Genomic DNA, 12813 nt, shown 5'->3' with positions numbered 1-12813 from the left:
GAAGAGAGAGCAGAAAGGATGTAAGAGCACTAAGGGGTGGAGTGTTGTAGAATGCTGTTTTCTGGGCAGGACCTGACTGGCACACTCAGGCTTAGAGCTGCTGGACCTAGACAAGACTGGGTTTGGCAACATCCTGTCATGAACACGGGAGGGGCTCAGGAAGCCTTAAACACCCTGAGGGTTTACAGGTAGCTAACTACCGGTAGCTGAGAAAGGCAGACGTTTTTTCTTCAGTAGTGTAGCTACCGGCAGAGTGTCCTGGTCTCTGTAAGTAACTGCCGACCCCTGCTCCTGTCAGCACAGCTAATCAAATGCATCGAGTAACAGGAAGGTGAAGAAGACACCGGAGAGTAGAGGGGACTGGGGGTCGTCAGGAGGGGGACTTGCGAAGCTAAGGAGGGGTGAATGTGAAAAAGGCGTATTATACACATGTGTGAAAATGCTGCGTCGAATTCCATAACAACTAATAAAAAACCGAGGTGGCCCCCACAGAAGCCTGAATGAGACGCCACTTCTCTGTGTCCCTCAGACTATAAACAGTGAATCCCGAGGCGCACACACACAACGGTGGTGGAAAACTTCGTTGTGGCTCCTGTGTCTAAACACTCTGTTTTCCCTGAATCCTGATGGAAAAAGGACACACGTGACATCTGCCCCACCAGGGAGATAGAAACGGTATGGAGCAGCTTCTCCAGGTCCTAATGCACCGAGAAATCTGGGACCATAAGTGACTTTCTTGGCCAGTAGGCTTTGACCTACTTGCTGGAAATAAGAAAAGCAACCCCATTCTAAGCCCTAATCCTTCATAAAAAATACTGTCTTTAAGTCTATACATACCTTTCGGTGCACACAATGGTAGGAAGAGAATCTACCAACCCAGTAATGTGATTATAAAATTGCCTTTACTTCCCATGGGAGGTGGTACCCTCTCTGGGGACCAGGAGTAGGGTGAGAGGGAGGTGAGGAGCAGCAGGAGAAGGGCGAGGAGGGGAACTGTGGTTGGTATGTAAAATGAATAAAGAGTTAAATAAAACTGCCTTTAGCAGACAGAAAATAAATGGGAACTGCGGCCCCTATACCAAACCTGAGGGACTGCTCTTAGAAGTCTCGCGTGAGAATTTAGACGTGTTCCTCCTCATAGACGTTGACCTTGCAGTCTCCACTTGGTCACACTATTTTAGAAGGTTCTAGAACCTTTAGGAGGCAGTGTAAACAGAGGCTGAGGCAGGGCGGTGATCCTGGAGGGTTATGGTCCGGCCCTACTCCCAGCCCGAGTTTTCTTGATTCTTGACCAGGTTTTCCTCCGTAAGGACTGTGTCCTCTCAAACTGTGGGCTGAAATAAGCCCGTCCCTTGAAATTGCTTCTGTCGGGGAATTTTTCAACAACACAAGAAAAGTAACTAATTCAAGTCTTTCTTATATAAAAGAACGTTTATTGGGATATTCTGGGGTGGAGAGGGCCCGAGGGACTACATACACTCTGTAGGGTCTGAGCAAGAGGCTGACAGAGAATTCAAACATCACCCAACCTCTGCCAAAGTCCAAATGGAAAACTGTCCTCGTCTGCATAGATGGTCTTCTGTCGGTCCGGAGAGCTGCATGGAGACGTGTGGGCAACCTGGGAGGCACACGGTTGGCAAATGCCCCTTCCTCTACGTGTGGAAAACCCTGGGTACACAAGGTGGCCTCTCCTAACCTGAGACCTCTGAACACAGCCCCCTCTCCTCATCCACACTCCCAGGACACACACGTCTGGACCCTTGTTCAGGCAAGAATTCTGAAAACATCTCCTCAGCAGCTGGCTCCCCCTCAACTGTAGCTAACCTGTGTGGACCAGAACAGCAGCAGCTGAGACATACCCTCCAGTTAGGAGTAAAAGGTGCATCATCGCTGAAAAAGTCCAAGAGAAAATCCGGCATCCTAAATCCCACAGCTGCTCCTCAGCAGGAGCTGGATTAAACAGAGAAAATAATTTCAATATCAAGGGATAATGTGCACAGGACAGGAGACTCTTTCAAGTGAGCTGTGTGAGGAGCTTTCCCCTGTCCCCTGGGTGAGGGAGAAGAGAGGAAAGTCAGATAATTAGGAACTCTGCAAGGCTCTGGATCTTAGGTTTCTGAAGCCATTTTTTTTCCCCTAAACTCTCTGAGGACATCAGCTCTTTCTGAATCGGGAAAAGCACAGCAGCAGAGCTTGAGTGCTTTTTCAGTTTGTTTGCTTACTCACTTTTTTCCCCCTTCCAGAAATGCCTTCAGTTACAGCTGAACAGTAAAAACCCAGATTCAGATCAAGCATGCTTTTCACGCCTGGAACATGAAGCTGGACTCTATAGCCCTGCCTGGGTGAGGAGGATGTGGGAGAGAGATGTGTACACATGTTTGTGCGTGTGTATGGGGGGGTGAGTGATGATATCTTACAGTCTAGTGTAAGAAAGCACAGGTCACCTATGCTTGTAACCATCACACCTATGCTTGTAACCATCACACTGATTACTGACCATGCTTTACTATTAAACGACCCTGAGTTTCCTATACCAGAGCGTCCATTAGCTTTCCCAGCTCTCCGTGTCAATTCACTTGAACTCTGGGATCTAGGTTTCTTTCGTGAAGTGGGCATCAGGGCTCCTTGCACATACTCTGAGTCCTGCTTTGTGAACGGGCCCTGGTGAGCAGCATCAGTTGGGGGGGGACTACAGGGAGAATGCACAGCAAACACAATGGCGTTTGCGTATGAAAATGTGATCATGAACCCGTTGCTTTATACGCTAATGAAAACGATTCTAAACCGAGTCCTGATTTTTGCCGCTCCTTGTCCCTCATTCTTGCCCTTGCTGCTGGCTCCAGACCACTGTGACATCCCCCCCCTCCCCCGTAAGCTCATGGCCGTGTGAGGCCTGGCTTCTTTTGGTAGCCTGTCTGACTCAGACTGAGGGTGGTGGCTTTGCCTCCTCATCCTCACAGCAGCTGGCTTTGCTGTGTGCAGATAGGAACTGAGACGTTATCTCTTACACACCAACGTCCCAAGTCTACACATTATAAAGAGGGGGTCAAACTGAAGGGTTGCACCAATCAGCAGGAAAAGGGAAACCGGTGTTTCCCTGGGACTGCCAAGGAGCCAGCCCAACGTGCTTCAGTGCTGCGTGGCGAAGCTGCTGTTTCAAAGGGTGCTGCAGCCAGTCACAGAACCTGCCTACCAAACGTGCTAAATTGACAGATACTGTACTTGCTTCCTGGGATGGGGAATGGAAAGGTCATCATCCCTGGGGTGGCCAGAGGGGTTGGGCACCCTGTTTTAAGTGGTGGTTAAAATCCCTGGAGGCTCACTCGTCTGGCAGGCATAGTAGATCTGTTTTGATTATTTAGTCATGCTGGGTTCTTCTGAGAATGACTATTCAAGTCTCAGCTCTTGGCCCTGAACATGGTCAGCTGAGTACCTTTCTAGACTGGGGCAGTCCCAGTCCACTCCAAGTGAGACCAGCACAGGTATGTGTCTGGAGAGTTCTCTGCCATGGGGCAGGACAGAACCCTTCGGTGTCCCAGTGTTTTTCAGGCAACTGGCGTTTTAGAAGTACCCACTACAGGTTGGATTTACAAAGGAGGGCACTGAGCCAGGAACACTGTTGGTATTGGAACTGTCGGTCTCTGTTCAAGCTCCTGGAATCATCTATAAAATAAAATCGTCTACAAGGTAAAGTAGCGACTGGTAAGAAAGTTCCACACTGTCAAAGAGAGAAAACCCAGGGAATCCCTTATTGATGCTTGTGCTGGGCTGGCAGCTGCCCCTCCAATGAAAATGGACCCCTCCTCGTGGCAGTTGGACAAGATGTTGATGCTGGCACCTGCCAGAGGCAGACAGCCCGAGAAGTCACAGCTGCGTTGGTCAAATGAGCTTGGAGAAAGACCTCAGGGGGCTCTGAGGCCTTGATGACTATCAGCAGGCTGGAGCACTCGGCAGGCAGGCAGTTTATTGGAACTGGGTTTGTGTTCCTCCCCCACCCCTCTGGGCTGGGTCTCAGAACCCATCAGAAATGCAGGTGGTGGTGCGTTCTGATGAACAGGCACACTAAGCCGCCTCTGGGGAAAAAGTATGGGCTGTCCCGGGGGGGGGGGGTGTAGGGCGCAGGGTACCCAAAAGCGAGGAAGGAGGCTCTCAAGAGAGGTAGGGGAGTGCATTTCCCAGTTGGTACTTGTATCCTCTGGCTCCAGGGTCTCTTCCCACAAAATGAACATCCGATGGGGCGTGGCTAAGTGTTGGCTGCTCTGAACCTAGAGTGACTTGGGTGATGAAAACCTGGGAAGGGATTCTATGATATAAGAAAGGGGAAGCGTGGAGGCTTCAGCAATCAACAGGGAAATGAAAACCCTTCAGAATGTGCACCAGGGCAGAGGCAGTGGCTAAAGCCATGAAAGCAAGGCCTCTGCCGTCACACTGTTATTCCTCATGAAGAATCTTAGCGATCAGATTTAAACTTGCTCCGTGAGAAGAACCACGTCAAAGTCAAGACGAGTCGATAAGGAGAGGGATGTAGCTTCTAGGGTTACCCAACCACACCCCCTGGGTTTTTACTTTAGGGTTTCTAAAAGCAAAGTCTTCCCTCAGTCACCCAGACGTCAATTCTAGCTTCTTTTCTACGAAGGACACCCCCATTATTCCGGGACACTGGCTATTCTATCAGAAGGACGCTCCCATCAGTAAAGGGCCTCACAAAGTGGGGCCCCCTCAGACCATCTCAGTGGCTTCTTGTTGCCCCATGATTTCTCCAAACCCCTTGAGCTCAGGACAGATGGGCCCCCTGGTGCCATGGTGCCCAGGCCATGGTGATATTCTCTTCTGTCTAGATGTTGTCACTGTCTTAGCCTTCCTTACGAAGATGGGTCTCCCATGGTCTCATCTGCTCAGGCAAAAAGAACAAGCTAGGACTGCAGGGGGTGACTCGTGGAGACAGAGAGCAGCATTGCCAAGGCAGAATGCGAGCTTAGTTAAGCAACCCTTTTCTGGTCTGACTCTGTGAATAACACATTCCGTTCCCAATGATCGCTCCTCTGAGTCCACTGTTTTGTAAGTTATAACTGAAGTACATTTACGTTGGGAGCTAAGGAAATAATTGCTAATGATGTGCTTTTTTTACACCTCTTTTCCTAAATATACACTGATTTAACCTCCACCCTCTCTCATGTCTCTGCCTTAACAGACAGGATGCTTAGGAGTGTCTGACTTACAGACAGGGAGGCTCATGGGAAATGCAGTGTAGCTGGGAATGATCTACCCGCAGAGCAAAGAGCACAGGAAGACAGAGACAAGCCCTTACCAAGGCAAACTTTAAGCCCAGGGTTCTGGAGAGTTCCTGTGTTGTACTGGGGTGAACTTGAAGCTACAACTTCTAAGACATTTCTGCTTAACTACAAGATATGGGATTGCCTTGGAAACAAATGGAAACCACTCTCCAATTACATCTAGATAAAATTTGCTTTTCTTGATGAAAAATAACCTATGCAATTTTCAATGTCTACTTTTTTCTATTAGAGGTTTGAAAAACCAAAACCAAAAAAACGTATGTGGAAAAATAGGCAACTTTCCCTGCCAAACACCTCCCTGATGTGCACATCTCTGTTCCTGTGCTCTCTTAAACATGATCTGCTGAAGGCATCCAGGGTCAAACTGAAAGAATGTGCTTCTACTCAAAGCAGCTGTCTCCTGTCTCTCTCTGAAGGTAGGGCAGCGCTAGATTCTGAGTCACTATGTGGACACAACTATCTGCTATGATGGTAAAAGCAACTTCCATGAGAGTTTTCTGCAAGGAATCCAACCCCAGGAGACCAAACCCATGCCTGTGCAAAGGGGAAACAGACAGACAGACAGACGGACAGATAGAAAACAGAGAATTGCTCTTGCTTGTCAGCGGATCCAGGAGGAAGTCAGGCAAGTAAAAGACGCCATGTTTCCCTCTCCAGTCTTGAGACAAATCGCTTTGTCAAGCTCTTACATCAAGTTGGGATCATGAATGACAGGACCACTTACTTGGGCTGGTTTTTCTAACAGTCTCCCTACTGAGGCCCTGCCCACAGTTTATCTAATCAGCAACTTGTTTGCAAATTGAGGATTTGGTAACTTCCATATGCTTTTATTTCTGAAAGAAAAAAAATGAGATTTTTTTTTGTTGTTGTTGTTGGTGACAGAGCTTTTCAAAGTTTAATTTGCATGTTGCGTATCTATGAGTTCTTTGCTGAAGGCTGCCCTTGTTAGCATAGGGCTCCCTTTTCCTTTATGGTCCTCTGAAGCTAATTAGAGCTGCGGTATACTGCAGGGGTAATCGATAGCTTCCTAAGGCGGATCACATCCAATCAGACCCATATGCAATTAGTCCGGTGTAGATACATGGAGATACCTTAATTAAAATAAAATACGCTCCATAAGAGATATCTATCATACATGACTGGTATTCTGAATGTTTTGACACATTCAAGGCGTTTATTCACTGTATGGATGAGTCTTCATGGAACTTCCCACTGATCGGGTATATTCGGATGTTGAGTGCATTTCCCCTTGAAACATTCTGACATGAAAAAATGTTGCTACTGAGTATTTAACATTGGTATTCATTAGCACTTGGATATAAATGTACTTCAAACACTAAAGAGCTGAAAAACAGATTTTTCTATCTCTTGGCTTTCATGGTGTCTTCCCTTTCCCAGGTGAACTGTTACTGCTATGTGTCCAAGGCAAACCTCAGAGCACAGGGGGCATGTATCAGTAGAGTGAGCACACCAGGACTTGCCTCTCTGCCTTTCTGAGGGTAGGAAGCAAGATCATCTTGCCAGGGCTCCATGGAGGGAAGACTTTCTTTTCCTAACTTTGGGGAAAACATGGTTGCCAGTCTGCAATCATCTGCAGACTACGACCTCACCCAGACTTTAGATAAACACCTAAGGGTCTGCTCGGGTGAGGAAGAGGATCCCAGAAGGCTGTGGCTATATAAGCCAGATGTCTCATCGAGAGTTCTATCCTGTTCTGTGTACCTTTACCAGCCAATTCACCTTTCCAGAACTCCATGTTGGCCCCCGAGACCCACAAAGAATATTCCTTTTTGCAGGGGGTAGAGTCTGTGATAAAGGCCATAGAATACTCTACAGGAGATACCCTGGAGTCAGGAGCAGGGGACACACTCCTGTAGACCCTGACAGGGATCTTTGAAAAAGCAGACAGGGCATCTCCAACGTGTCCCTTGTGTCGAGTCCAAATCAATGGTGCTTTTGTCAGATAACATGACTATCAAGGTCCTGGGGCTGTGTCAGCTGCCAGTCATGCCATCACACTGTAGCACCCTTTACAAGGATCAGCCTGTTCTTGCATTATGCAGCCTTGTTTTTCCAGACAGATAAAGACAGAGAGGGGCTGGCTGTTCTGTTTTCCCCTGCCTGTCCACGGAAATGTGATGCAGCTTTCTGCTAAAGCATGGGGTCTTGCTTTTGAGAACTGTATGAGAGAAGGAAGTACTAATTGGAGCTAGTACTAATTATGAGAGGAAAACACACTGCGGGTATCTGTATTAAACCATCAGTTTAAAAAAAAAAATGAGGACAGTATCCTTGCTTTCAAAATGTAGAAAGCCAACAGCTGGAATCATTAAATGGTAAAGTTAACACTTCTGCAAGTGTAAAAAGCATTAAGAACCGCACTTCTGCTGTATCCGGCTCTTGTTAGTTTAAGGGCTTCTCACTCAGGCAAGACTCAGGAGAGCGTCAGTCAACAATCCAGGCACTATGTGAGGGCCACAGCCCGGATAGCTACTGGACTGAACGACAGGTTCTACATCTGGATGTGACCGGGGCTTTCTGTTTTGCTAAGTGTCACAGAGTCGTTGATAATACACAAACACTCAATGGACAACGTACACAGAGAGGTGAACGTTAACATGAGATGGAGTCCAAAATGTCCCACTCTTGAGGCCCAACCTTCATTCGTCATCCACATTATATGGCAGCCATGGCGTTAGAATTCAAAGCTTTTAAGTAAGATATGGAAGAATCTTCACCAACAGCGCATCTCCTGCTCTAGCCAGTGGAGAGAACAGAGTTCAAGCTGTTAAAATCACCACCATCATCACCACCACCAGAACCACCACCACCAAAATACACAGCCTCAGCTGGTTTTACAGTCAGTTTGTAAATGGTCCCCTTCACCCACACCATGCTTGCTGCAGAACCTTCTGGGTTTGGAATCAGCCCTGTGATGTTCTTTCACAGAAGCTCATCAGGGTCACAAGAAGCTTCCTTAAAAACAACAGAAGAGTTCCCGTTGGATGAAACTGTTTCTCAGACGAGCTTTAAGACTGGAGTTTTAGATATACAAGAGGACAGGAAACAGGTTACTTGTTTTGCTTGTTTGTTTTGTTTTGTTTTTCTCTCTCTCTTGTCTTTCCGTATTTCCTGAATGCAGCTACGATGTTTCTGCCAAGGATACAGATAATAGGGTGGCCAGAGTGGTAACCACCAGCACCTGCAGTGAGCTCTGACCGCAACTGGGAGGAGCAGCCATCGATTTTATAGTTATGTGGCTGGAGGCACCAGCAAGACCATCCTGTTCATAATCATGCTGCAAGAAAGAATGTCCTCATTATCATCCACAGCACATGCCCACCCCCATAGTGCCATATTATACCCACACTCTACCCCCACACATCATAATGCCACATACCCACCCTCTACCCCCACACCCCATCCTCCCACATACCCACCCTCTACCCCCACACCCCATCCTCCCACATACCCACCCTCTACCCCCACACCCCATCCTCCCACATACCCACCCTCTACCCCCACACCCCATCCTCACATACCCACCCTCACTAACCCACTCATCCCCTCCCTAATGGTAGACTCTCTCACAAAAAGCTGCCCTGAGATTTAACCACTGAGATTCAACTGGCTAACTTTCAGTTTTTTTTTGTTTTTTTTTTTTTTTTTTATGAGAAGGGACCATGACCTTAGAAGGTGTGGACCCCTTGGGTCAGTTGCTGGCCAACACTTGCTACTCAGTCTTTCAAATGCCCTTTTTGATGGGAAATGTGTAGGCCTGGGGATGGCTGCCTTTGTATCTCTTTCTAGACCACCTAACAGCTACGGCCTACTCACTGGGGAGGGGGCTTCTAGCTGACTCTCTACACCAGGCCAGGAAGGCAGAGAGAACCATCCGGGAATGTGCAGCTCACGGACCAAAATGACGGTCAGGGACGACAGTAGCCAGAGACTTCCCCCGCATCCCTGACTAACCTCACCAGAGGGGTCCCACTGGGTCTGACTCCAGAACCTGCACTGTACTCCCTGACCAGCACGGCCATCCTTTCCTATGTGAGTACCCACTGCATCATCTCAGCTGCTCAGTGCTGTGATGCCACAGTCCCTCACGGCAGAGGAAGATGACACATAGCACACCTGACTGTCTCCTCTTTGTCTGGGGCTAACGCCATCTCCCAGTGGGCTGTGGAGAGGTCAGAGGAGCTGCAGGTCAGGATCCTTGAGCCAGCAGGCAGAATGACTTCAGGTAACTGACCTAGGCGTCCCCTGGCATGGAACGATGGACTTGTCGCTAAGGCTGGCCTTGTGCTAAAGATCACAAGTGGTACATTCAGTTCTAACTTTGCACCAGATCTCAATTCTGCACCTTTCGGGTCAATACAGAGGCTGACAAGCTCTTTTCTGGATCCAAGACATGTTATATATTATGTACCCAGTGCAGAAGTCTAATGTCCCTATAAAGCCAAAAGAAACACAAAAAGAAATGTCACTTACATCAGCAAGACAGAGATGTGTGGTGCCCGACACATTGGATTTCAGCTTCTGTGCCTGGAGGGAGACAAGGGGGGAGGGAAGCACTCAGACATAATGGGGAAGAGTAATTAATTATGATCCATTAATCAACAGTCTAGGGCAGGACCAGATGATAAATACAGGAGCCACAACTGTGAGCCCCATCTGTAATTTACAGCATTCAAGCGGCTGTCTAATAAAGAGGTAGCAGGTGAGGTTAACCTTAATTATATATTTTATTTAACCAACTGTATTACCATTTCAACATGGATTCAATATAAAAAAAATTAATGAGAGATTTGGCATTTTTTTCCTCCCAGGTCTTCAAACCCCGGTGTGTGACCCTGCGTGTCTCTGCTCAGGGCTGCCCTGCTTCAGAGCCCAGTAGCTACCACTGTGTGGGGCAGGCAGGGACAGGGATTGTCACAAGCGGGCACCCACTGGGTGCAGGAGGGAGTTTTGAAGTGATGACTCATTCATCTTTATTTATCTTTCCAGGCGCTAATCTGGGGAAAGTGCGTTTACTTTAAAACTTCACAACAGACACGCCCACATATTAGCAACTAGTCTCCTGGAGGCTTATTGCTTTCCAACTTGACACCCCAGTCAGCAAACAGTCAGAAGCTCCCTGGTGGTGTTTCCTGGTGCTTGCTGGTCTGGGGAGATGGGATGAAAAGATTCACTTCCTGAGCTCAGGGCTCTCTGAGCACCAGGGCCCCCTGCTTCCTGGCAAACAATCCCAGGGTTGGGGTTAAAGCACCCGGAAGGGCCTCTCAGATGGATGTCCTACAGCAATCACATAGCACTACAGACCCTGTGGTGGCCTGAGACAGCCCCAGGGCCTCATTGTGTTTGGGGCCCTGTCCTGTTGGTGAAGTGTTTGAGGAGGTCAGTGGTGGTGGGGTCTGAGGTTCCAAAAACCCCATGTCAGGCCAACCTCTCAATCTCTCTCTCCCCCTCCCTCCCCCTCCCTCCCCCTCCCTCTCCCCCATCTGTGCATCAGGATGTCATGCCTTCAGTTAGTGCCCCCTTGCCTGCCTGCCCACCCGCCTGCCGCCATGCTCCCTGCCATGATGATCACAGACTAAGTGTCTGAAACTATAAGCAAGACTTCAATCAAAGGCCTTCTTTTGTAAGTCACGTTGGTCATGCTGTCTCTTAACAGCGATAGAACGGTAATCAAGGCAGACCCCCATACAGAAATTCGTAATCTACCTCCAAGGTAGATGCTAGCGGGCTGAGCAGTGCAGGCCAGAAACTCTCTTTTCCTGTAACGTAACTGAACCAACTCCTCCACTGGGCTTAGGCTTGAGGATTCAGTGGAAGGGGTGTTTCCATCACTCAGACAACTGCAGGGAACAGACCTTGAAAACTAGTCACTTGGTTCAACACTCATCAATATGCTTACAGAGTCAGAATGCAACCTGTACTCAATGGAAATATGCTCTTTCCTGGATCACAGACTCGTTTCAGTCTGTGTCCTCCCCAAATCCACGCAAGGAACTCTTCCCAAGGAACCCACCCTCAGCCCTCTGACACCAAGGAAGGCAAACGCTGATAAACAGTCTTCACCTTTGAACACCTGAGCCACCCCCAGCTCTGAGGGCATGCTGCTCGAAGGCCGCCTGCATGCTCCCGGCCTCTGTGACTCGCGGGAGGCTACAGCGACAGCAGGCTCACCCAAGGAGTAATTTGTTGACCATAATGCCACTGGGAAGGCATCATAATCTTTACCTATATTTGCATATGCCAGCAGTGAATATGAAATAGGAACCTTTAAAGCAGGCTTCAAGAACAAGACACTGGGAAGCATCCCCGGGCTGTTCAAAGGTCACTAAATGTTATGTATAAGAAGATCAGAGGGGGAATTGGAAGCGGAACTGAACTTACTCAAAAGCCTACTTTTAATCTATAATAACTGCAAGTCTGAGCCACTGCTCTGCTACCTACAGAGAATAACGTGCAGAATGTCAAGTTTGGAATTGTGCCCAGACACCCAAATGGCCTTAAAACACAATCTGCCTTTTCTTTACTAGGCCGTAAGACATAAAAGACAAAGGTCTCCACGGAAGGACTCTGCATAGCTAATCCATTCACTGACTGGTTTGGGGAAACAGTAGGACCTCAGCATTGTGATGATGCAGTGTGGCCTCAAACTGTTTCTGTAGCGTGATCACAGTAAAGTAGCACTCACGGTGGCTCTCCCCCTCACCTGACCAGCACCCACCCATGAGTCTGCCATTTTGGAACCTGAGACAGACTTGGAGAGTATTCCCATGATGAAGTGATTATAATGGGACTTCCAGGAGCTAACCATGAGCTTCCGTGCACATGGGTAGACCTGTATGACCCATCACCGAGGGCCTCACACTAAATATAATGTCTCTAAGCTTTCCAGTAGGTCAACATTCCCACAGCTAAAGGTGCCAGCCCTCCCTTCACTCAAGGGGTGGCCGCAGTGATCATTTCCTGGCACAGGAAGATGCATTTACTTCTGTGTCGTAGACAGGCCCCAAAGCAGCATCCTGCGGACTTCTAACAGCTCACCTGTAGCTGGAGGACCATCCTGGTGGGCGTAAGCACACAGAATGCTGAATCCAAGTGAGAGTGTGCTGTCTAACCCAGAGAGGCTTCCCTGTCTCAGCCCTCAGAGCCGAGCTTGGCTGTCAAGGCAGGTCTCTAAACCCTGCTTCCAGGAAGCACTTAGCAAGCTTCCTGGTACTGGAGATGATACCATGACTGCAGACAGAGTAAAGCAAACACAGAAGTCGTCGTCGTCTTGCAGGAGCTACCCAAACCTAGCAGGGACACCGGGAGGTATGTGCCACTATGAGAAGAAGAAGGCAGGTGATAGCCAGAGAATAAAATCAAAGGATTTAGTCCCTTACCTGATGAGATGGAGCTCAAAGGGTCCACACCTACCCTGGAATTAACTACAGATCAAGCTTTGTCTGGTACCCATACCACATGTGATCGGCAGGCAGAGAAGAGGGGCAGAACTGGGCTC

At 48.4% G+C, this 12813-nt stretch overlaps 1 protein-coding gene across 1 annotated transcript in view; it reads right to left on the bottom strand.

The window, feature by feature from the left end:
- Positions 1-8416: 8416 nt before the first annotated feature.
- Gfra1 (GDNF family receptor alpha 1) overlaps positions 8417-12813 on the bottom strand; it is a 205118-nt gene continuing 200721 nt past the window's right edge. The window contains exons 9-10 of the mRNA XM_051199904.1: positions 9789-9842; positions 8417-8592 (exon numbers count right to left, since the gene is read on the bottom strand). Coding sequence (XP_051055861.1) covers positions 8437-8592; positions 9789-9842 — 210 coding nt within the window. The 3' untranslated portion in view covers positions 8417-8436. The remainder of the gene's footprint in view (positions 8593-9788; positions 9843-12813) is intronic.

Source organism: Phodopus roborovskii, unplaced genomic scaffold (assembly GCF_943737965.1).
Source record: "Phodopus roborovskii unplaced genomic scaffold, PHOROB, whole genome shotgun sequence".
NCBI lineage: Eukaryota > Metazoa > Chordata > Mammalia > Rodentia > Cricetidae > Phodopus > Phodopus roborovskii.
This window is presented reverse-complemented; position numbering and strand designations above follow the sequence as displayed.